Raw genomic sequence first — 23,852 nt, 5'->3', positions numbered from 1 at the left:
ATTTGAGGCTTTTAGATTCATTATGGTCTGTTTTATAATCTTATAGCTAAGGGGGAGAGGCCAGCTCTTTACCCCAGGCAAACTATGTGTATCAATCTCATTTCCTCTATAGAATTTTTTAGAGATATATTCAACCCATTTTTCCACCGCAATGGGATTTAAGATCGTCAGCTTCTGTTCTCCCCCTGCCTGGGCCAGTATTTGCCAAATTATGCGGCTATTTTTGCTACATAGAGCTTCTGCAAACTTCTGCCATTGGGTTTTTCTTGTGTCTGTCGATAACTTCTTAGCCACTACGATATTTTCGTTTACCTCAAGGGTCTCAAGATTGAAAGAGCCATCAGCTTTTGCTGTCCCATGTGCTCTTAAGGCTTGGCGCATAGCACGTTTCTGGTCTCTTTGTATCAAATGCAAGAGTGCCCCCCCTCTTCCAGCTTATCCCCGGGGTAGGGCTACCTTTGAAAGGTGAATGAGTTAAGTATGTAATCCAACATTCGATTGCCTCAGGACTCTTTCCCCACATCAGTTGTTTAATATTCGTATGGTTGGGGAAGGAGATAGCATTCATTTTATCAATATTTCGCTGGGTCCATCTGATCTTGTTACCAGCATGGTTAGGTACCATCAACAACCATGTCCCCACAACCCTCCACACACAGCGTAAGGGTTCCGTGATCACTATAGTAATTCAACTTAATATTTAGTTGCATGACAGAAGTCAAAATAAACTCTGATACAGCCATATAATCAAGCACGGCACACTTTTTTCCAACTGCCCAAGATTCTTTCCCCGGTATATCCCCCCTTGTACGACCGTTTAGTATGGTCAAATTCCATTCCTTTAACATATCCAACCATAATCTCCCTTTGATGTTACTCTTAATCAGGGGCATATTACTCATATTCTGTACGTAACGGTAGTTCCCACATCCCTCTAAATCATGGTACTTAGCGTTCAGATCTCCACAGAGTATAACAGCTGGCACTTTTTCCCCATTACACCAGGTGGTAAGCAATGTGTTAAGTTTGTCCCCTATTGTTTCCGTAGACTGTTCACCAGGGGGGGTCGTATATGTTGACAATCAGAATTTCATTAACCCCTGCCCAACCACCTGGCGGGCTTATCTGAATCACTAGAACATTTCCCCCCCGGGCTATCCTGGTGGATCAATTTAGGGTTATATGAGGATTTGACACATAAGAAGACCCCCTTTCGGTCTTCCCCTTTCTCCCCTTTTTGTCATAGATTGATAAGTTATATAGCCATCAAGCTCAAATTCAAAAGTTACCCAGGTTTCCTGCAATAGAAATATATCAGCGGACAATAGGAGGTTGCGGGAGGCTCCCTCATTCAGCCAATGGCTGAATCCCCTAGTGTTCCAGCTGGTAAGGGTCGAAGTTCATCCTCTTTTTTTTCTGGGCAAACTTTCCTTGTAGCCACTCCCATCCTTGCTCATCACTAAGTCTTTGTGCAGATTTTGTTGTAGCTATTGCGGCGGTACTAGAGGTACAGGAATATTCTTGACACATTTCCACCCTCACTTCGATAGATAAGGGCACGTCTAATACATAACCCAAATGTTCCAGAGACGCCCGATTTGCCCTCATGTAGGCTGTTTCGGGCAGAAAACAGTGTATTGTGTGTTTCACTCCCTTTATTCGTGATGGTTCCACGAAATCAACATCACTGGAATTTAATATTCGTAAAGATGGTATTTTCGAAAAGAGGGTAAATATTGAAGATCGATTTAATTGAATGCCTGTTTTTCCACCCTCCATCGGCGATATCGTCACGTTTTTGGTATCTATTTTACCTGGCACCCGAGGCCCACCACCCCCCGTAGAGGACGTTAGAGAGGGGGGTGTGGTGGGGTACCTCAGTCTCCTGCCTAGGTATTGATACCAAATTATGCGTGGCAGTACCTGCTTCAGTGCAGGCAGTCATTTAGGTTTACGATTGCTGGCTAATGTGTCCCGGCTGTTCGTCCATTAGCCAGCTCGTTAAGGTACCCACCGTTTGGGCCGATCTTTTCTTTCTGGCTGCCAGTTTACGTTATTTCTTGGACAGGTTTTTAGCTGGAGGCAGAGGAGTAGAATTACGGGGAGGTAGATTGTTAGCTTTTTCCACACATTTCTTGTCTGTTGTGCTTCCTGGATAGAGGGGCCCCATTTTCCGGCACCCCCACCCCCACTAACAGGGGCCTACATTCTTCCTCAGTCGTCGTTTCCTTATCCATAATCGGGGCTGGGGTTACCCTATCCCATCTATTTTGTGGCATGCCAATAGCCGGGATTCCCCTCAAATCAATATAGGGGATATTGGGGGTTTTGTTAGATGTACTCAAAAGTTTATGGAGGGCAAGTATCACCCTCCCCTGAGCTTTTTGGTCCCCATGAATCGTACCACAGTTTTAATAATATTTTAACAGCAAAATTGAGAGTTGCATTTCCAGTTTGTGAGGTCTCATGGGTGCTGTACGCCGATGGTTCAGATTCATGTATCGAATCTGCTGATTCAAATACCATATTAGGACTGGCAGATAATCGAGATGCTTAGGGGAAGCAACAAGATGAATGTGAGGCCGACACAAGAATGGGGTGCTCTTTATCCCCTGGAATTTGGACTTCTGCTAGATCCTCCAGCATAGGTGGCATGGCCCCTTCCCCCTCCATTATATCTGGTACATTGTCGTTGTTTACAGGGTGCGCCGATGCCATTACCGCAGTTCGTTTCCCCTCTTGTGTTCCCAAAGGCTCCTGCAGAGCATAATATAATTTTAAGAGGGAGTTATTATCTAGATCTAATGGGAGATAGCTGCCTTCTCCTTCTAGTTGCGATGTGTTACCTTTTTTTGATCCAGTCATGGCCCCTCCTTCCGTAGGTATACTGGGGAAATATGCGTCCAGTGGGCCTTTTTGAGGGACCACCAGTTTTGCTCCAGGCTCTTTTGTATCCCCATTTTGTAATGGGGGTCTTATTTCCCGTGTCAGTAGGTGCTCCTTTATTCGAGCGTAGCCCATACAGTTTCTTTCCCCGTGTGGGGGCCATTTTATTTCGGCTTGATGCCTTTCCCGGCATATTTTAGTGTCTTTGACTTCATTACAAGTCGTAAGAAGAGAAAGGGAGGGGAGGGGAAATAGGAGAAAGGAAAGTGGGGGTAAAAGTGGGGGGAGAGGAGGGGGAAAGAGGGTAAGGGAGGGAGGAGAGAAAGGAAAGTGGGGGGTAAAGGTGGGGGGGAAGGAAGGTAAGGGGGAGGGGGAGAAAAGGAAGAGAAGAGGCAGGCCGTTAACTATACAGTAGACAATAGAGCCTGGATGCAGTGTAACTTGCTCTTCTCTACTTTCAACTCTCTGCCACTGCTACTCCGCGATCCGCCCTCTATTCTCAACTCGGCTTGCAGCGCTGGAGATCGCGTAACTATCCCAGCCACAGCTCGCGGTTCTCGTAGCTCTCTTTCCTCCACCATCCGTACACCAACTTAAAACCGCGGTGTGGAGGAACTGGTTCGAGGAAAGGACCCAGGTCCCAGAGAGGACCACGCACACACACTCACAATGTGTCAAGCCGCACTGATTACGCAAACAAGCGTTTCAGCCGCTTCCGACACACATCTTGGTCCTTTACCAACACTAACCAAATGACACGGGGAGGCTGCGTTTCATTGGGCTTTGTAAAGGTATAGTGTATAGTGTTTTGTAAATGTGTGTTCAGAACTCCAGGTTGCCGCTTTGAAAATGGACTCCAGAGGAACATTTGCAATGAATGCTATGTGATGCGCCAGTGCCTTGAGTAGAATATGCTCTAGGCTTGAAGGGCAGTTCTCTCTTCGCAAGAGTGTAACATAGTGTGATGCATTTGAGAATCCACCTTGAGATAGCTCTAGTGTGTGAAGGCTTCTTTCGGCCATGTTAGTAGGGTTCTGGAAGAAAGTGGGTAGCTCGATTGACTGGTTCACATGGAACGTCGAAATAAATGTAGGCGCAAACCTGGGATGTGTGCGCAGAACTACCTTATCTTTGTGGACTGTAACAAAGGGGTCTAAAACAGAAAGAGCCTGTAGTTCGCTAACCATTCTGATGGAAGTGATAGCCACTAGGAAGGCTGTTTTATAAGTCAGATCTTTTAGACTTGCTTTATGCATAGGCTCGAAAGGAGCTCCCATGAGCCTGGTTAAAACCACATTCAGATCCCATCCAGGGGCTGGGTGAGAGATGGGAGGATAAATCCTCTTAACTCCTTCCTTAAAGGCTTTAATCACCGGTATCTTCCACCACGATACCTTTTGCTGTGATGTGGTGTAGGCTGACAAAGCAGATAGATGAAACTTTAGGGAATTAAAGACTAACCCAGAGTCCAACAGGTAGGTTAGATACAACACAATGTGTGAGGGTGAGCAATCGATAGGATTGGCACCCTTGGAATTGCACCAGATGACAAAACGTTTCCACTTGCTAGCATAGCACTAACGTGCATTAGGTTTCCTTGCTTCCCTGAGTATGTCCATGCACCTCTGAGGGAGTTGCAGGTGTCCAAACTCTATGATCTCAGGAGCCAGGCTGCTAAGTTCAGGGTTTGGGGGCACGGGTGTAGGGTTTCCCCCCTGTCTTGAGGCAACATGTTGTACGGGCAGGGCAGCTTGACGGGTGGGGAGAGGGACATTTCCATCAGGGGCGAACCAGGTTTGGCGGGCCCACATGGAGGCCACTAGTATCATGGTAACTGGTTCCTGGTGCATCTTGTGCACCATCTTGTTGAGAATGGGAGTCGGGGGGGGGGGGGGGGAAGCGTAGACACATTTCCCCGACCAAGTTATCCAGAGACTGTTCCCCTTGGACCGGTTGTGGGGGTACCTGGAGGCGTAGTCTTGGCATTTGTTACTCACCGGTATGGAGAGTGTGTAAAAACAGACCGGTCCTCTTGTGCTGGGAATTTGCTTGAAGAGTTCGGGTTGGAGCCTCCACCCGAGCCTCCTCTCTGTGAGGGAATGAACTCTTTAAACTGATACGACCACCTGCTGAACTATACAGACAAGGGGACCGATTCAACCACCCTGGCTTTCCCCAAGACTATTACCCTTAATAGAGTACCTGAGTGAGTTCCACTTAAGCCACAAAAAAGGACCTGGAGCAACCTATAAAGCAGAAGAGACTTTAGATACTACCTAAATGTGAAAACTGCCCAATTATGGTAATCAAGGAATTATACTTTACCACAGGTGGAGGTAAGAGTAGTGCAGGGAATCCTGGGCAATAACGAAAGTATAAAACAAAAAAAAAGGAAGGTTAGTAGGGTAGCTATCCCCGGACGGAACGAGGGTCGCACTGGTTTCTGGATGGTGCACCACAGCAAAGCGTTCCAAAATGCACGATGAAGTAACAGTTCGATGAAGACAGGATTCCAAAATGAAGAATTTTTCTTACCAGTGTTATTCCCCAGAAGAACGCAAGCACTATGAGGAAAGGATTCAAGAGTCCGTGGCCAAGTGAGAGATGGTATTCATACAGGAAGTAGCGGTAGCAAAGTCTTAAACCAGGGGTCCAGGAGCAGGCAAAAGGTCTGGTACACGGACGGTCAGCAAACAAAACCAAGACAGGATCAGGAATTAGAAGTCGTTGTGCAGGCAAGATCGGTACACAGAGAAAACAGGAGACTTCCAGAATTAAGGTACAGAAGTAGCACTTCAGAAAATGCCGGTTGTAACTATAAACAGAAGCGGCGTTCTGAAAACCGCTGTGGTTTAAATACAACAAGGAGGCGGGACAATCGAAAACGAGACTCCCGTATTAATGCCGGGAACTACAACCCATGGCAGGTTTTCTGGGAAATGTAGTTTGTTGCAGCTATTCTCCATGGCAGCTGCCACCGTGAGAAAAAAGGTGCTTGACGGCGCCGTAGTCCCTTATGAAGAGCAACCACTTTCTTGTCCCTCTTTCTGGCCTTACATAGAGCTCCCCAACTGTCCTTGTTAACGCGGGAGACTGAAGAGGCACGGGCAGACACTGGGGAGTGTGATGCGGCGATGGTGGGGGTGTAACAGCATTGGGCGTTCTCTTGAGTAGTGAACAGGTCGATCTGTGGGAACCCCCATTCTGCGAAGACGCTGGATAAAATGTCTTTGTGCAGTCGCCATTCGTATTCTTCTGGCAGAGGAAAATCTCTGCTGAGTACATCTGCTAGAAGATTGAGTTCCCCTGGAACATGTTGGGACAACAAAAACATCTTGTGTTTGAGAGCCCATATCCAAATGTTTTGGGACAGCTTGGATAGCCTTGGAGAGTGAGTGCCCCCCTGTTTGTTCAGGTAATACGTTGCTGTAGTGCTGTTGGTTAAGATAAGCACTGTCTTCCCTTGCAGTTGTACCTGAAAGGCTTTCAATGCTTTGAACACTGCTAATAGCTCCAGTAGGTTTATATGATTGGATGCTACTTGAGGGGACCACACTCCGTGTGCTGTCTGCTGAAGCAGGTAAGCCCCCCCCCCCGCCCCGTGAGAGATGCGTCCGTCGTGAGAGTGGCTTCCACTGCAGGAGTGGTGAAGGTTTTCCCCTTCAGGAGGTTTTCCCTCGACCACCACTGCAGAGAGAGAATGAGGGCTGGCAAGACAACTACCAGATCTTCCCATTGTCCACTAGCCTGAGCCCAACTGGATGTTGAGCCACTCTTGCATGGGACGCATGCGCAGCCGCGCGTGGGGAAGTATATACATGACGCCATCATCCCTAGCAACCTCATGGCTTTGCGTACCGTCACCTCTCGACTGGCTACATATTGAGGAATCAGAGAGCATGTTCTGAACCCTCTCGCTGGAGGAGAAGGCAAGACCGCCTTCCGTCCGAATTAGTGCCCCCAGAAATTGTTTTACTTAGCTGGGGACTAGGCTGGACTTCTTTTCGTTGATTGAAAAGCCCAGGCTGAAGAGGAGATCTACTGTTTTTTGGGTGTTCGAAAAACAAGCGTTGAACGAGTCCCCCGTAATGAGCCAGTTGTCGAAGTAAGGGTAAACTGGGACTGATAGTCTGCGCAGGTGTGCTGCTGCCACTGCCAGGACTTTGGTAAACACCCTTGGCGCGGAGGGGATGCCGAAGGGGAGTACTTTGAACTGGTAGTGTTTGTCCTGGATCATGAACCTTAGGTATTTTATGTGTGCTGGCAACATTGAAATATGAAAGTATGCATCTTTCATAACCAATGTTGCCATGAAGTCCTCCTGTTTCAACAATGGGATCATTTCTTGTAGTGTTACCATGCGAAACCTCTGTGCCCAGCGAACAAGTTCTAGAACAGGTCGCATGCTGAGATCCTTTTTGGGTACAAGGAAGTACACTGAATAAATACCCTTGTTTACCTGAAGAATAGGGACGGCTTCTATGGCGTCCTTTCCCAGCACTGCTTCCATCTCTTGAATCAGGATGTTTAGATGGTCCGGTGAAAGGCGCCGTGAGCACGGCGGTCTCAACTATGGAGGTCGGGAGAATTCCACGCAATAACCGTGGGCGACCGTCTTTAAGACCCAATGGTCGGAAGTTATCCCCTCCCATGCCTTGAGGAAAGATGTTAATCGCCCCCCGACCGGGGAGGCATGGGAGGGGACCTGGACTTGGTGGTCATTTCTGACCCAAGGCTGTGGCTCCTCTGGGATTGGGGCCTCTGCCTCTACCTTTTCTCCGTTTCTGACCCCTTGAGGGATAGTAAGAGGGGCTTCCAGATGTTTGGTTATGGTTGAAGCTGCCCGTACCATAGTTGTTTTGACCGGCACGAGCTTGTCCTCGAAAGGACCGCAGAGAGTTATTACCCCTCTCGGAAGAGGGTTTTTGTGTAATTTGTTGCAGAGACTTTAAGGTGTCATGCTGCTTCTTGGCGGTCTCCAATGCTTCATCAACTGCTTTCCCAAAGAGGTTTGACTCTTCGATGGGCATATTAATGAGGGAGGCCTGAGTTTCAGGTCTAAATTCCGATGTACGCAGCCATGCGTGTCGCTTCACAAGAGTCCCTTGTGCAAGGGATCTGCCAGATGTTTCTGCAGTATCCAGGATGTTTTTAACCACATTCTGGTTAACCAGTTTTCCTTCCGCAACAATGGCGAGAAGCTTGGTCCTGGCCGGTTCCGGGACCTCCTGAAGGCCTTCTTGGAGCAGGTTCCATTGGGCATCGGCATAGCTTGCTAATAGCGTAGTGTTATTAGAAACCCGAATGGTATATGCAGCTGCTGACGTGACACATTTGCCTAGGGCATACAATCTTTTAGACTCCTTGTCTGGAGGTGATTCTCCAGTGGCAAGGGGTACCCCTGCCCTCTTACGAGTAGTGGTCACCACCAGTGAGTCCGGGATGGCATGCCCTTTGATATATAGAGGGTCAGAGGTGGAAGGACGAAATCATTTTTTGACTCTCGGGTTCACGGCCCTTGTCTGGGCAGGTGTGACTAAAGATGGAGCTATCCGCCACTTAACAGAGTTAAGGAGGGGAATGGATTGACTTGCCAGGAGGTTTTTCCTTAATAATGTCCTCCACAAAATCCTGCTCAGGCAAAGCCTCTTGAGTGGCAATTTTGAAGAATTCTGCTGCTTTTTCAACATGGTGTTGAAAGCCATTTGGTCATCCACAGGGGAGCCCTGGCGAGCCGGGGTGGAAGTAGGAGAATCGATGACCAAAATATCAGAGTCCTGATCTTGATGTGACCAAGGATCCTATCCTGTCCTTGCTGGGTTTCCTCCCAGTTCTCCGTCGTCTCCAGTTGATCTTCATAATTTTCGAGAAAGGAGTATAGATGTCCCTGTATGTGTCCATGTGGCCCACGTCTTCCTGTTGGAAAATGTGAGGCTGAACCTCTTGTATTTGAAGGTTAGGGTCCTACCCGAGTCTTTTTCGGCAGAGGCTGGTCAGCAGAACTGATAATCTGCTCCAGCCGATCGATACATCCCCTCAAACTTTTCAGTAGTCCATTTCGAGGACCCAAAAGGGCCTAGGTTGGGTGAAACAACGTGCTCTGCCCTTTGGCGTCGAGAGGAACTTCTCAGGGTGTCTGAGAGAGGCTCTTGACTATCCACGTAAGTCATCGGAATCGCGGCCCAAGTCCGTCAAGAAGGTTTCCGCAGCCTGGCCCATAACTTTCTGCGGGACCGGGATAAGGCCCACCGCCGTTGCGATCCTACCGATGCTCTTCCGGATAGTAACCGAATTGTCGTGAGACAAAGCCTCCGATGATGTAGCGGTAGCCGAAACGCCATCCACAGCACCAGAAGGCCTAGCGGTCAGAGTGCCAGGTAGAGGCCTAGTCGTAACTTTCGGGCCTATTGAGGCCTTGGAAATCGGTGAAGTTTCAGACTCCAAAACTTCGGCGCGTGTAGATTGGGGGAGTAGCGGCCTTATTAATTTTTGTTTGCCCAGTCGTCATGCGCTTTTGCGGATGCGGGGAAGGCTTTGGATCTACACGATCCGAGGGAACAGGCTAAATTTTCGACTGACCCGTTGGCACTTTCGCCTTTTTCGACGAAGGCGTCGAAGATGGCCTAGGGGTTGTGTGTTTAGTGCGATGTTTATGTACGCCCTTGTCGCCGGGTGTAGTCCCTGTAGCAAGACCAGCGTCGAGCCTGGAAGGGTCGGGGACGGGCGTGGCGGACATAGAAGTGTCCACCTCAAGGTCTATAACATCTGAAGTACCCCTGTCACTTTCGGCTGGTGTTGTGGTAGGGGAGGGAGGCTCCACGCGTGACATGCCGTACGTGGCCCACCGCTTTACACGGCGATCCTTAAGGGTTTTAGGCTTAAGGAGCTTGCACGCCGAACACCGCTTTTCGTCGTGCTCTAGGGGGAGAAAGGCGTTACACGTCCTGTGCTCATCCTTCCAAGGATATCTGACCCTACACTTAGGGCAGAATCTAAAAGGAGTCCTTTCCATAGCAAAAGGGAAGGATGACCAGACCGAAAGGGAAAGAAGTAGAAAGGAGGAAAGACATAACAACAATATGACCACCCTGAACCCACTCTCCCTACTGTATAGGTCTGCCAGAGGGCCCAACCACGTGGAAATCCGGCCACCGGATCTTAGGCCCCAAGACCACAGCCGTAGACTATTCCTCCGTAGTCTTCGTCGAAGATGTTCTTATTAGGCGAAGTGACTTAAAGGGGCATAAACCGAAAATTTGGTAAAGATAAACAATGTCTCTAGTAAGAGCTCCGCTGTAGGGCGACCAGTTATCTGGGTGGAAAAAAAGAATCTGAGGGACCTCGGCGCGTGAGGGATTTTGGGTACTACACACGTCACGATAGGGATAGTGTTACAGACACGCCTATGCCGACGTCCCCTTTCAGTCCCAGAAAGACGAGATGCAATACTCTGCGGTTACCACTGGATGTCGGACCATATGCACAGCATGTGATTCTAAGCAGATTAACAAGCATCAGAAATATATATATATATATATATATATATGACAATGCATTACTTACCGTAAAAGCATTTCTGATGGTTGTATCTGCTTAGATTCACATGCTGTGCATAGGTCCGACATCCAGCGGTCACTGCAGAGTATTGCATTTTGTTTTTCGTAGTCGAAAAGGGGACGTCGACAAGGCGTGTCTGTAACACTATCCCTATAGTGACGTGTGTAGTACCCACAATCCCTCACGCGTCGAGGTCCCTCAGTTTGTATTTTTCTGCCCTGAGGGAGCCTTCTAGACGTGAGTGAGTACAGAAAAGAGAGAATTATAGAAAGATGTCTATGTTCCTTCCATCCAAGCGGGGAGGAAGGGTGGGCGCATGTGAATCTAAGCAGATACAACTATCAGAAATGCTTTTACGGTAAGTAATGCATTGCCTTCTGATGTTTGTTAATCTGCTTAGAATCACATGCTGTGCATAGACTAGCGAGCAGTACCCGGAGTTGGTGGTGGGTTATGAGAAGGAACAGTAGAGAAAAGATGTCTTAATGCTGCCTGTCCCACCTGGGAGTCAGATCTAGAGTGTGCATCTAGACAGTAGTGTTTTGTAAAGGTGTGCACAGAACTCCAGGTAGCCGCTTTGCAGATGGACTCAAGGGGAACATTTGCAATGAATGCTATGGACGCCCCCGTGCCTCGAGTAGAATGTGCTCTTGGCCTAAAGGGCAGTTCTCTCTTAGCAAGAGTATAGCAGAGAGTGATGCATTGAACAATCCATCTAGAAATAGTGGACTTTGAAACTGCATCCCCTTCTCTCCCTGCTGCCACCAAGACGAAGAACTGATTAGTCTTCCTCAGTGGTCTGGTTCTTTCCATGTAGAACATGACCGCTCTGCGGACATCTAGTGTGTGCAGAGTCCTCTCTCCCAAGTTGGAAGGATTTTGAAAGAACGCTGGTAGTTCTATAGACTGGTTTACGTGGAATTTTGAGATGAATTTTGGAGCAAACCTTGGGTGAGTGCGTAGAACCACTTTATCTTTGTGAACTGTAACAAAGGGGTCTAGAACAGAAAGAGCCTGTAGTTCACTTACTCTCCTGATGGAGGTGATAGCTATTAGAAAAGCAGTCTTAAGAGTGAGGTCTTTAAGAGATGCTTTGTGCATGGGTTCAAATGGTGAGCCCATGAGTTTGGTAAGTACCACGTTAAGGTCCCATCCGGGAGCTGGGTCAGCTATCGGGGGGTGTATTCTCTTTACTCCCTCCATGAAGGCCTTTATAACAGGGATCTTCCACCACGACACTTGAGTTGGGAAGTGGTGTATGCAGAAAGTGCCGCTAGGTGGACTTTAATGGAATTGAACACCAGACCTGAATCCAATAAGTGGGTCAGGTATAGAATAATATGTGTGGGAGAGCAGTCAATTGGGTTGATGCTCTTTCCTCTGCACCAAATGACAAATCTCTTCCATTTGCTAGAATAGCAGTGGCGAGTCTTAGGTTTTCTGGCTTCCCTGAGGATGTCCATGCATCTCTGCAGGAGCTGTAGATGTCCAAATTCTATGATCTCAGGAGCCAGGCTGCTAAATTCATGTTCTGGGGGCATGGATGCAGAGTCCTGCCCCTGTCTTGTGACAGCATGTTGTACGGGCAGGGGAGTTTCACTGGGGGAGATAGAGACATCTCCATCAAGTGGGCGAACCATGGCTGTCGGGCCCACATTGGGGCCACCAGTATCATGGTTACTTGTTCCTGGTGCATCTTGTGCACTAACTTGTTGAGAAGGGGAGTCGGGGGGGGAAAAGCGTAAACAAATCTCCCTGACCATTGAATCGACAGACCGTTCCCCTTGGATTTGTTTTGGGGGTACCTGGAGGCGTAACTTTGGCATTGTGAGTTCTCCAGGGTTGCGAACAGGTCTATTTCTGGGAACCCCCATTGCGTGAAGACGTCGAAGACGATGTCTTCGTGCAGTCGCCATTCGTACTCTTCGGGCAGGGGGAAATCTCTGCTGAGTTTGTCTGCCAGCAGATTGAGTTCCCCTGGTACATGTTGTGACAGAAGGAACATATTCTGTTTGAGAGCCCACTTCCATATGTTTTGGGCCAGTTTGGACAGTCCTGGAGAGTGGGTTCCCCCCTGCTTGTTGATTTAATACATGGCTGTGGTGCTGTCTGTAAGGACCATCACTGTCCTGCCTTGTAGGTGTTCCTTGAAGGCTTTTAGCGCCTTGAACACCGCTAGTAGCTCCAGAAGATTGATGTGTTTGGATGCTACGTTCGGAGTCCACTCGCCGTGAGCAGTTTGATGGGATAGGTGAGCCCCCCATCCTGTGAGGGATGAGTCTGTGGTTAGAGTGGCTTCCGCCGCGGGTGTGGCAAAGGGTTTCCCCTTTTTCCAGGTTTTCCTTTGTCCACCACCGTAGCGAGAGAACTAAGGCCTGCGAGACTACCACTAGGTCGTCCCATAGTCCGCTGGCCTGACACCACTGGCTGTTGAGCCACTCTTGCATTGGGCGCATGCGCAGGCGCGCGTGAGGTACCAAATAAATACACAACGCCATCATCCCTAGCAAGCGCATTGTTTGCGTACAGTCACCTCTCGACCGGTCACATATTGAGGGATCTGAAACAACATGTTTTGGACCCTCTCTTTGGAGGGGAAGACGAGGCCGTCCTTTGTTTGAATTAGAGCCCCTAGGAATTGTTTGACTTGGCTGGGGTCTAGGCTGGACTTCTTTTCGTTGATGGAGAAGCCCAACTGGAACAAAAGGTCTACAGTCTTTTGGGTATTGGAGAAGCATGTTTCGTAAGAATCCCCTGTTATGAGCCAGTCGTCGAGGTAAGGGTAAACTGGGATGGACAACCTGCGCAGGTGGGCCGCTGCCACTGCCAGTACCTTCGTGAATACCCTCGGTGCTGATGCTATGCCGAAGGGTAGCACTCTGAACTGGTAGTGTTTGCCCTCTATCATGAACCGGAGGTATTTTCTGTGCGCTGGCAACATTAAAATATGAAAGTATGCATCTTTCATGTCCAATGTTGTCATGTAATCTCCCTGTGAAAGCAGTGGGATCACTTCCTGTAAGGTCACTATACGAAACTTTTGGGGTTTGATGAACTTGTTCGCTGGGCACAGATCTAATACAGGGCGCATGGTTAGATCCTTTTTGGGTACAAGGAAGTACACTGAATAAATACCTTCCGTTACCTGAGCTAGCGGCACAACCTCTATGGCTCCTTTTTCCAGCAGTTGTTGTACTTCTTGTAGAAGGATGGCAAGATGTTCCGGTGACATGCGTCGTCCCCTCGGGGATTTGTATGTTGGGGAACTGTTGAATTCGATGCAGTATCCGTGGGCTACGGTGGAAAGTACCCAGCGGTCTGACGTTATACCCTCCCATGCTGGAAGAAAGGATGTTATCCGGCCCCCGATCGGTGTTGCATGGGAGGGGACGCGAATCTTCGCGTCACTTGGTGTTGTTAGGGGCTTGGGAACCTCTGGGGGTGGACCCTCGCCCTCTTCCTTTGCCCCGGCGCTGTCCTCTTTGGCTGTACTGGCCACGATTGGTCTGGAAATTGGTGGCAGGGTACTGTTGCTGCTGGTTTTGTTGTTGGCGTTGGCCACGAAAAAAGCGTTTGTTGCCATAGCCGCGCCTGGTAGAGGGCTTAGAGATTTGGTCCAGAGTTTTGATAGTATCGAACTCTTTTTTAGCCATCTCCAAAGCCTCATCCACCGCTTTCCCGAAGAGGTTAGAGTCTTCAACAGGTTTGTTTATTAAAGACGCCTGTGTCTCCGGTTTGAACCCTGAGTTGCGCAGCCATACGTGTCGTTTTAGGATTATTCCCTGAACTAGGGAACGTCCCGCAGTTTCTGCCGCATCCAGAGAGCTCTTTACAATACTCTGGTTGACCTGGGTTCCTTCGGCAATAGTTGAAAGCAGGCGTGTACGTAATGGTTCCGGCGCTTCTTCGGCGTCTTTGCGCAGTTTGGCCCACTGCGCGTCCGCATAGCTAGCGAGCAAAGAATTGTTGTTGGCAATTCTTGCCGAAAAGGCGGCCGAGGATGTAACTCTTTTTGCAAGGGCATATAACCGCTTGCCCTCCTTGTCAGGTGGTGCCTCACTGGTGGAAAGTGGTACCCCTGCCCTCTTTCTTGTGTTGGTTACTACCAGGGAATCTGGAATGGAATGTCCCCTGATGTACAGCGGGTCTGAGGGTGAAGGAGTGAAAAGTTTTTCAATTCTAGGATTGACCCCTCTGATTAGTGCGGGTGTGGACAGCAAAGGGATGATTCTTCTCCTCACAGAAGCAAGGAGGGGAATTGTCTGACTAACTGGGGGTTTCTCCTTAATTACCCTTTCTACAAAGTCTAATTCAGGGGAGAGCTCCCCAGTGTCCAGTTCGAAGTGTGCTGCTGCTTTACGCAACAGGGCATTAAATGTGGGTTGATCGTCAATGGGAGACGTGTTTCTACCAGGTGAGATGTCAGGAGGATTTAGGTTCAGGCCATCAGTGTCGGAATATATAGATGGTGATTGCCAGGGGATGAGAAGGTCCTTCTTCTGGATTTTCTCCGAAGCCTTCCCCTACCAAGTCTGGGCTGCCTTCCAGACCTTCCTCCTGGTCCTCGTCCATAAACTCATCCTCTACCTCTTCCTCAAAATAATGTTCTTCCCCAGTGAGGTCATACACACTGTGGAAGTCTGAGGCTGTGTCCTGGTGGGGATTGCCTAATCTTGGAATTTTGGCCCTGGGGTCCTCCTGAGGCCCTTCTCTTATTCTCTTTGGAGTGGGAGGGTTTTGGGCATTCATAAACCTCTCCATTCTTTCCATGCATAGATGGAGCCTCTCCATGGTTTCATGGGGTACCCCTGAGCGGTCTAGCGGGGGAAAATTGGTGTCTTGTAGCTGAAAACGGCTCGACCTCTCCCATAACGTCGAGGAAAGTGTCCCATCGCCCTCCGAAAAGCCTTCAGGTGTGCTGGAAATCCCTTCGACTGAAGGAGATTGTCCCTATGTTTTCGGCGTGTCTTTCGACCTTTGCGTAACGCTCGACGCTTCTTTCGGCGTACGCTTGTGGGCGTCGGCTACCACGATCCTCGCCAAGCTCTCAGCAACTCGTTTGTCAGCGGAGAGCTGTGGTTTCGACGTTATGGGTGTCGAACGCTCTACGGCGGTATGCGCTTTCTGCTGATGCGCTCCGGCCGATGATTTGGGGGCGGCGCCCTTATTTGCCGAAAGCCCAGTCGCTGGTCGCGGCTGCGAGAGGGGCTTCAAACCCGAACGGTCCGAGGAGGCCGCCGGTGAAACCTGCGTCTCCTTGGGCGCTGATGCTCTTTGCCCTTGGCAAAGAAGAGCCATGGGTTGTGTGTTTATGTGTGGTCTTGTGTGCGTCAGTGTCGCCGGGGTGTTCATCCCCATAAGCAGGGCGTGAGCCGAGCCCGTCGGGGCCGGGGACCGACGACGAAGCGCGTGTGCGCTCCCTAGAGGGGTTTACGACTTCCGTAGCGGAGGTCGTGGTATCACGTTCCTCGTCACTGTCGGAGGTAGCGACAGTGGGTGGAGCGTCGGCCTTTGATATAGCGTAGGCCGCCCACCTTTTGACCCTACGGTCTTTTAGAGTCTTCGGCTTAAGAAGCCGACAAGCCGTGCAACCTTCCTCCTTGTGATGGAGGGGCAAGCAGCGGTTACACCGTGAATGCTTGTCCTTCCAAGTAAACTTGCCCTTGCAAAGCGGGCAAAACCTAAAGGGTGTCCTCTCCATAGCCGAGGCAATAAAACGTGATAACCACCCCAAGGGAAAGGAAGGGGAAAAGGAAAGGCATTCTCAGAAAAGAATTAGAGATGTCCCACGACCCCCACTCTCCCTACTGTGTTTGGCCTGCGAGGCCAGGCCACGTGTTCGGCAACGCCGAAGGATCTCCTCCGCTCGTCCCCTCCGTCGAAGATCTTGCTCGGCGGAGAAAGCTTCACAACAGCGTCGAGGGGGGGATCGATATGTTCTATATTAATATAGGAAAACGACCAAAGGTCGAGGAGATGAAATCTGCAATGTCTCTCGAGGAGCTCCGCGTAAAGGCGACCATTAGCTGGGCGGAAAAAAACAATCTGAGGGACCTCGACGCGTGAGGGATTGTGGGTACTACACACGTCACTATAGGGATAGTGTTACAGACACGCCTTGTCGACGTCCCCTTTTCGACTACGAAAAACAAAATGCAATACTCCGCAGTGACCACTGGATGTCGGACCTATGCACAGCATGTGATTCTAAGCAGATTAACAAACATGAGAAATATATATATGACCAAAACCCAATAATAACAAAGGTCAGAAGGATACAAAGTATAAGTATCCACATTACGCTGGAAGGTGCTGTGTGCAATAGACATCAGACAGGAATCCCAAAAGAGAAACAACATTTCTCAGTACTGACTGTCTTAGGGGCTAGCCCATTTGCCCATAGCAATGAGCAAAACAGAACCGAAGCTGAAAGCTTTGCTTTCCTTCAAAAAGTCAAGACTGGTTCTAAAAAGAAGCAAAAAGAATTGTGCCCCATTGAAATCAATGGAGGGAAAGGTGCAAAAGAGAAACTCTTCACTAGCACAATCAGCCAGGCAAACTGTCCAAAAGTGGATTCAACAATGGATTGAGACTGTCATATTGGTTTTATCTGATCTATTGCTGAGCAGTCCCTGAAAATAGCAGGCTGATCGACCCACAATTAAATATATGGTCACACCTGTATCATACATTTTTCATAAGAAAAGGTCTGGAAAAAAGACCTTAACGGGATAGTTGCTAGACTTATCCCTGGAGTACAGTAATGCTCTGGGACACTGATTCACATCCGTCGCCAAGCAGCAGGACAGCCAGCTATGCACAGATACTTGCACAAGATGATAAAGGGACATTTATAGCTCTTACTGTGAGGAACATACAGCATCCAGGGAACATGTTATTTGCATCATTGATGGGCACTAGGATTAGAGTTGGTAGCATGGAGGTGGGAGATGCCAAAAAGAGAAATATGAGGGAGAAAAGTAAAATGACAGGGGTGCCAACTCAGACCCTCCGCTTAATATTTTCAGTTGCACTGTGGGTGGATAGGAAACAAGTGTGGGGCTGATTACAGGCATGCCCAAGGCAAAGGCTATTTTCTCAAACTTAAGAGTAAAACAGCTTCCAATTTTGAGAAACAACTAGATGGAAGCATGCGGAATGTAAGTAAATCAAAAACACATGCACTGGGAGAGCCAGGATCAAGGAATTACTGACTACCCAGCTAATAAGCCAAAGAACATAAAATATACATGACTCGATCTCGCCCTCAACCAAATTTTGTGCAACACTATGTTAACAGAGCAGACTTTAGGATATTCCCATTTAGCTTTGACACTTTTGCCACTCATTTTATATTCTTTTCTCCTCCTTCAATTAACAAGTTCTCGATCCATCAAGAGCTGTGTCTGGTTACCAACCTTGGTGATGTCCTAAATACGTGTAAGGTGATGGGGTGGAGGTGGACAGACTTGTTACTCCACTCTGCTGAGATTGAGAAGGCCCCCCATGTGGTTGAGATGGATGTAGAAGCATAACTTGGGTAGGATGTGTAGCACCTGGATGCGGTGGAGGGGCTCCCGATAGACCGGATTGCACATGCGCCTGCAGGAGAGAAAACATTTCAGATGGGAGAAGGACAATGGCTCAAAAGGCCTGAAGTTCTTCACTTGCGTGAGCGCAGACACCCCAACCCCTGCACATTGGGTATACAGATTTTATTTTAACTGTTTTTTGTTAAGATGGATTTCTAGAATCTGGTCTGATGGACAGATTCTAGGAGGCCACCTTAGCTATAGTGTACTGAGAACTCAGAGGTTAGACAAAACCCAAACCGGATAGCAATGTAGGGCAATCCAGGTTTATTCTCAGGAGGGAACCAGTAGGGTCAGGAGCCCTCAATTAGGCCACCCAGTATGGGACACAATAATTCAATTTAGAAAGTATGTATAAAACAGTTATTATGGGCATTTGGACACACCAAAAAATGAAACAGGTAGTATTATCACACAATACTCTACAATATAAATCTATAGTCACCACAGGTTCATAAATTAATTAAAAGTAACTTATTCATCAAACAGGTAAGAGATTAAATGCAGCAAAATGATAGAACCTAGTCACAAGTTAATTCCCCAACTTAAGCAGTCCTAACCCCAAGAAGAACAGGGCCCTGTCCAAAAGTCACAGGACCTACAATACTTCTATCGAGAAGGGAGTCTCTGCAGGTAAGTTACAATTCACATGTGTTGGTGATAGTTCAACAAGTTCTTCAACAATTTTTGTAAATGTAAGTAAATGTGTTCTTATATTTCAATTACTGTAACATGGTTCAACAACCAAATGATGAGTAGAATGGAATGCAGGTGACAAAGTGACTTGTTCCCAAGGTTATCCTGTGGAGGACAGGGTAGGAGGTGGGGGCAGATCCATGAGTGTCTTGATGCATTGTCTGGGGTCGCTGTTGATTCAAGGGAATGGTGCCCAGGAGCTGCAGGTTCAAGGATTCTTCTGGAGGGGTGCAACAGTAAGATGCGCCCTCCCACGATTAAGAAATGTAAGAAACACTGAAGGCCACACCAGGTGTCCTTCCAATTGCAGTTACAGGATCCCTTGATGTTAGGATGATGAAATTTGGGGAGAAAGCTGCTAGGGTAGATTTTCATTTTTATAAACCATCTCGTCCACATACGAGTACTCCAGCACATTTTGCTGGACTTCTAGATTTTTGGTCTATTCCCCTGCATGGGAACCTTTTTACACACTCATTCTTTTATCCCATCTTTTGGGATACTGTGTATTTCTTTTTTTTAACTCTCTTGGAATAATACTTTCCTCCAAGTTTATGTAATCTGTCTTTTGATTTTTACTTCACACAGCATTGCCTTTGCAAAGTGGCTATGGGCCCGTTGGGCATCCCTTTTTTATTTTCTGTTATTTTCCTTGTGAGAACCTATGTTCCCACAGGCAGGGGGATATTTAGTATTCTTCCAAACGTCTATATTGTGAGATCAGTACACTCCAACATATGTGTATTCCCTTTCTCACTGTTCCTGTAACATTTTGGTTACACCGACAGGCAAATCTGAATGGCTAGTGGCACTGGTTTTATCCTAGCTACTTGTGTGTAATGTTTACTCCCAGGCTGTTCTTGCAGACGTGGTGATGCACAGAAGGGTCACCAATGGCCCAAAATGGTGGCTGTATTTTCTTTCTTCACCATGTATCTTTTGCTTGTCCCTTTCTTGGTCCTTTTGCCGTCCTAGGTTGGGGGGCGGGGGGGTGGGTCCGACTGTCCCCTTTAGACTGGTGCGACCAATCACTCTTGAGACAACCTGCATTTTAAGCCATCGCATGACAAGCTGTGACCTTCATGGGCTGCAAACTGCCAATACTATAGAACCTTTGGCCAGTGTGCAGTGCATAGTCTCCCAAAGATCAAATCCTCTTGAAACATTGGCAAGATTCTACTCATTAAAGTTCCCTCACCAGAGTGTAGGACCAAGAAAGCATCACGAATCAGCCGGGTGGTAATCTATCTTCACTGGAGCTTTCGAAAAGTTGCCAAAATTACACAACTGCGAAGAAGCCTTTGCTGAAGCCTCTTCGCTTGACTGCTGCTTCGAAATCCACTCCAGTGTCCCTTTTTTCATCTGCCTGACCAATAATCCAGTGACTGGGTCTGCTGCATCATAGGGGCATCGAGCTGAAAAAAACTCTTTAATCCGAAGGTACTATGAAACTCCTGGTAGAATTTACCTAGAGTTGCTTTGCTGCTCCTGTGCTGCTGGAGTGCTGATTCGTGTTTGGAAGTTTGTCTAAACATGATCGCTCAGGCCCAACATCTGTGAGCCTACAGGGAGACTTCTCCAAAGTCCCTGACTCTTTTTCCAACAAAGAAGTCACTTGCTACAGAAGACTTTCTCTGAAACATTCTACAGTTGAGCCTTACCTGTTTTGACCACCAAAATGACTCTGGGACACTCTCAACAATTTAGAGATGGACTTCTAAAGTGTTGGCCTCTGTGAGATTATTGCGTTGGTTTTGTTTCATTTATTTTACTTGAAATAGTTATTACAAATGTATTTTATTTACCTTTGAATTGCATACTGCCATTCTAAAACGTATTGCAACATGGTTTACTTACTGTGAATAATGCATTGGTTGTGTGTTATAGCACTTAGCTTTTAACTTTACCTTATTGTATATATAAAATAAACCATTATTTGTATACAACTTTAGTGGGTCAGTGTTTCTTTGGGCCTATGTGTATGCTCAAAGTTATTTGTACCACCTACAACCCTGTTTGCCTTAAGATAAGCCTGGCTGCTCAGCCATTGCTAGCAACATACTTTTATGGTTAAAGTTTATACTAAACGTTGGAGCCCTGTGTCCCAAGTGCGAGTCTTCTCTAGTCCTTCCCTAGGTGTACTTTTGTAAAAGCCCCTAATAAACGCAACTTGTGGTACGAGCTGGCAACCACTAAAGTTCAGGGATTGAAGATGGAAAGCAACGCTTCTGGTGAGGTAGCACACGAGAGAGCTGGTCAGTCCACCGGGCAGTCCAAGGACACTTTCGAAAGCTCAGAAGGGCAGGATCCTCGAGAAGGCGTCAAGACTAGTTGGCCCCACTGGTCCAGGGGTTGAAGCACTGCTCTGGGTCAGAGATCAGGTAGTCATACAGAGCGTCACCTGGCTGGACGCAGGAAGGGTTGCTGAGCCACTTCAGGAGTCTTCTTCGGTTGAGGCTGTGTTTTTTCAAGGTATTCTTGGATCCAACAATGATCTAAATAAATGGCTGCAGAGGTCCACTTATTCAAAATCTGAGCTGAAATAAAGTTCAAGCCCACCAATGGTAAGGATCTGCACCAGATAGCCACCAGTGGTCAAATCAGGGACCACTCTGGGTTTCACTCATGCCCCACACCTAGACGTTCAAGCACCATGGATGTGCATTGGGACTAGACAGTCCCACCACGTTCCTGGGTGCAAAACACACAAAGCCATCACTAGCCCGTGAAAGCAGCAGCTTTTCCAGGCTAGTGCATGACCGTACAAGTGTTTCCTGACCTGGCAAGTGTGGAAGGCAAAATATCATTATGGCCAAAAAAGTAAGCAGAAATCTCACGGCACTAGCCAAATTTAGTAGAAAGATGCGGTAAGTGCAAATGTGCACTGCAAAAATAATGCAAAAAAGGTTAAATGTATCTGCCGCCACCAGCTTGTCTTTAGGCACAAATAAAAGTAACCAAAAATCCCAGGAGTAAAAAATCTAGGGTGATAAAAAGGTATCCCAATTGCACTGTAAGGCATTGTGTGAAATGTTAATAGGTGCAAGAACTGAAAATGGACACAGTCATCCAATAATGATTGTCTGAAGGACTGATGAGTTTCCCCATAACTATTAGAAAAAAGCAGGGGAAGTGTAGCTGAAGGCTTTACTTTGCTTCAAAAAGTCAGAACAGGTTAAAAAAAATAGTGCAAAAAACAAAAGGAAAAAAAATGATGGCCAATCAAAAGTACAGAGTGGAAAGTTGCAAAAAGAGAAATCTTTTCAAACAGCTGTACTTACTGTTAAGATGGATTTCTAGAATCTGGCCTGGGGAACTCAAATGCTAGCCAAAATGCAATGAAGGTAAGCGTGGAGAGCAGTCAAGGCTATTCTCAGTAGAGTATGAGTGGAGTTACAGTTCCACAATGAATCCACACAGTGAAGCACACAATAATTCAACTTAGACGTTTAAGTACACAAAAATGATTAGGTCTAAAACAGACAATAGGAAATAAAAAAAGCAGGTGATATTACACTCAATTATAAACAGGCCACCAGATAAGCGTTCTACCAGGCCTTTTTACTCAAACTCCCGTAAAAACGACAGCTTTATTCTTTTTGTTAAGGAGAATTTTCAGAAATGTGCCAATTCCTCTCTAACTTAGAGACCCCCAGCTCTTTTTGCTGGACTTTAGGACTTTTTTTTTATCTCTAACCTGGAGAGAGAGAGACCCTTTTCACACTCTCTCATGTATTGTTCTGTGATTTGGACTCCGTTTCTTGTGACTTTGGAGTCTGACAAACTCCATAGGCACAATCTTTGCATTGTGACACACAGCATCTTCAGTGTAGTGGCACAGGGAAGTGTTTCAGATTTCCCTTAGTTTTAAATACCTTCACTTGGATAACTGTTTCCAAGAGCATGCTATGGAGAATTCTCAGAAATGTGCTAATTCACTCCACCTTAGAGACCCCCAGCAATGTTGCTGGATTTTGAGGACTTGATTTTTTTAACCTGAGTGAGACCCTTTTTCCCCACTCATGTATTTGAATGTGATTTTTACCTCTGCGTTTCTTTTGGTTGTGGAGTCTGAAACTCCATAGGCATCTTTTACATTGTGTCACACAGCACCTTCAGTGCAGCGGCACAAGGAAGTCTTTCAGATTTCCCCAAGATTTAAATACCTTCTCTTGGATAAACTACTGTTTCCAAGAGTAATAAAGTGAAATTGACTATACTTACCATTGTAACTTTCTAGACCAAGTACACACTATCTGGCGCTGGAGGGGTTACCTAATATCCCCTTTGTCTAGCTTCTTGTGTAACATTTTTTATGTTACCCTTTTTGCACTGAATTGCTGGTGGCAGTGGTTTTGTTTGAACTACCATGGTGTGCATTTACAGCGGACTGCGTTTGCAGCTGCAGTAAAGCACCCAAGGGTGCCATTTTTGTCAAGCTGGCCCGGTCTTTTTTTGCAATTTCTTTGTGCAAAGGTGCTTCTTGAGATTTACACTGCACGTCAAACCAGGTTTGGTCCGATTGTTCGCTTTGCCTTTGGCGGGATTCACAAGTGAAGCTCGCCTCTGTCTCCAGGGTGTCTGGGGTAGGCAGGAAGTGAGGCAGGTGCCTGAAACTCACTATTCTTGGTCTCCTAGGAGACACAAATGAACTCTGTAGTGATTGTCCAGCTGACTATCCAGCAAGGACAGCCACCCTTGCTGGGTGACTGACAGCCAGGCTGGAATTAATGGACGAGAACTGAATAAAAGGCGAGTCTTTTGGTTAGGAAGGCAGAGTCGACCACTGGACGAAGTAACCGAAGAAGAACTTTAAGAGGACGCCTGTTGCAACTCCTGGACTGTTGGTTTGTCCACTGAAGCCCTGCTGCTGTGCTGAAACTCCAAATTTGTATCGACAGAGAAGCCCCTGCAAGGACGGCTTCTCCCCTTGAGTTGGTGGGACCAATCAACCCCAAAGTGAACTGGTTTGGACATCCTCTCAGAGCTGGCTGTACTTCCATTGCTGCTTCTACTGGAACCCAAGTGCCAGGGAGAGGAACGCCAAATTGAATGGATCGCTTTTATGTCGGACCCGAGCGCCAGGAACTCCTCTGGACTTCCCTGAAGCAGGTCTGACCA

General features: G+C 47.5%; 1 protein-coding gene across 12 annotated transcripts in view; it reads right to left on the bottom strand.

Annotated features, from left to right (window-relative positions):
- The window catches only part of ATXN2L (ataxin 2 like), a 1,584,242-nt gene that overhangs the window by 96,073 nt on the left and 1,464,317 nt on the right, over nt 1-23,852 (bottom strand). For all 12 annotated transcript variants that reach the window (XM_069652163.1, XM_069652162.1, XM_069652157.1 and 9 more), the window contains one exon: nt 17,862-18,045. In XM_069652163.1, the coding sequence (XP_069508264.1) occupies nt 17,862-18,045 (184 nt within the window). The remainder of the gene's footprint in view (nt 1-17,861; nt 18,046-23,852) is intronic.

The sequence above is a fragment of the Ambystoma mexicanum genome, chromosome 3p (genome assembly GCF_040938575.1).
Source record: "Ambystoma mexicanum isolate Mex_15411 chromosome 3p, UKY_AmexF1_1, whole genome shotgun sequence".
Taxonomy (NCBI): Eukaryota; Metazoa; Chordata; class Amphibia; order Caudata; family Ambystomatidae; genus Ambystoma; species Ambystoma mexicanum.
The sequence above is the reverse complement of the archived record's forward strand: the minus strand, read 5'-3'. Positions and strand labels throughout refer to the sequence as shown.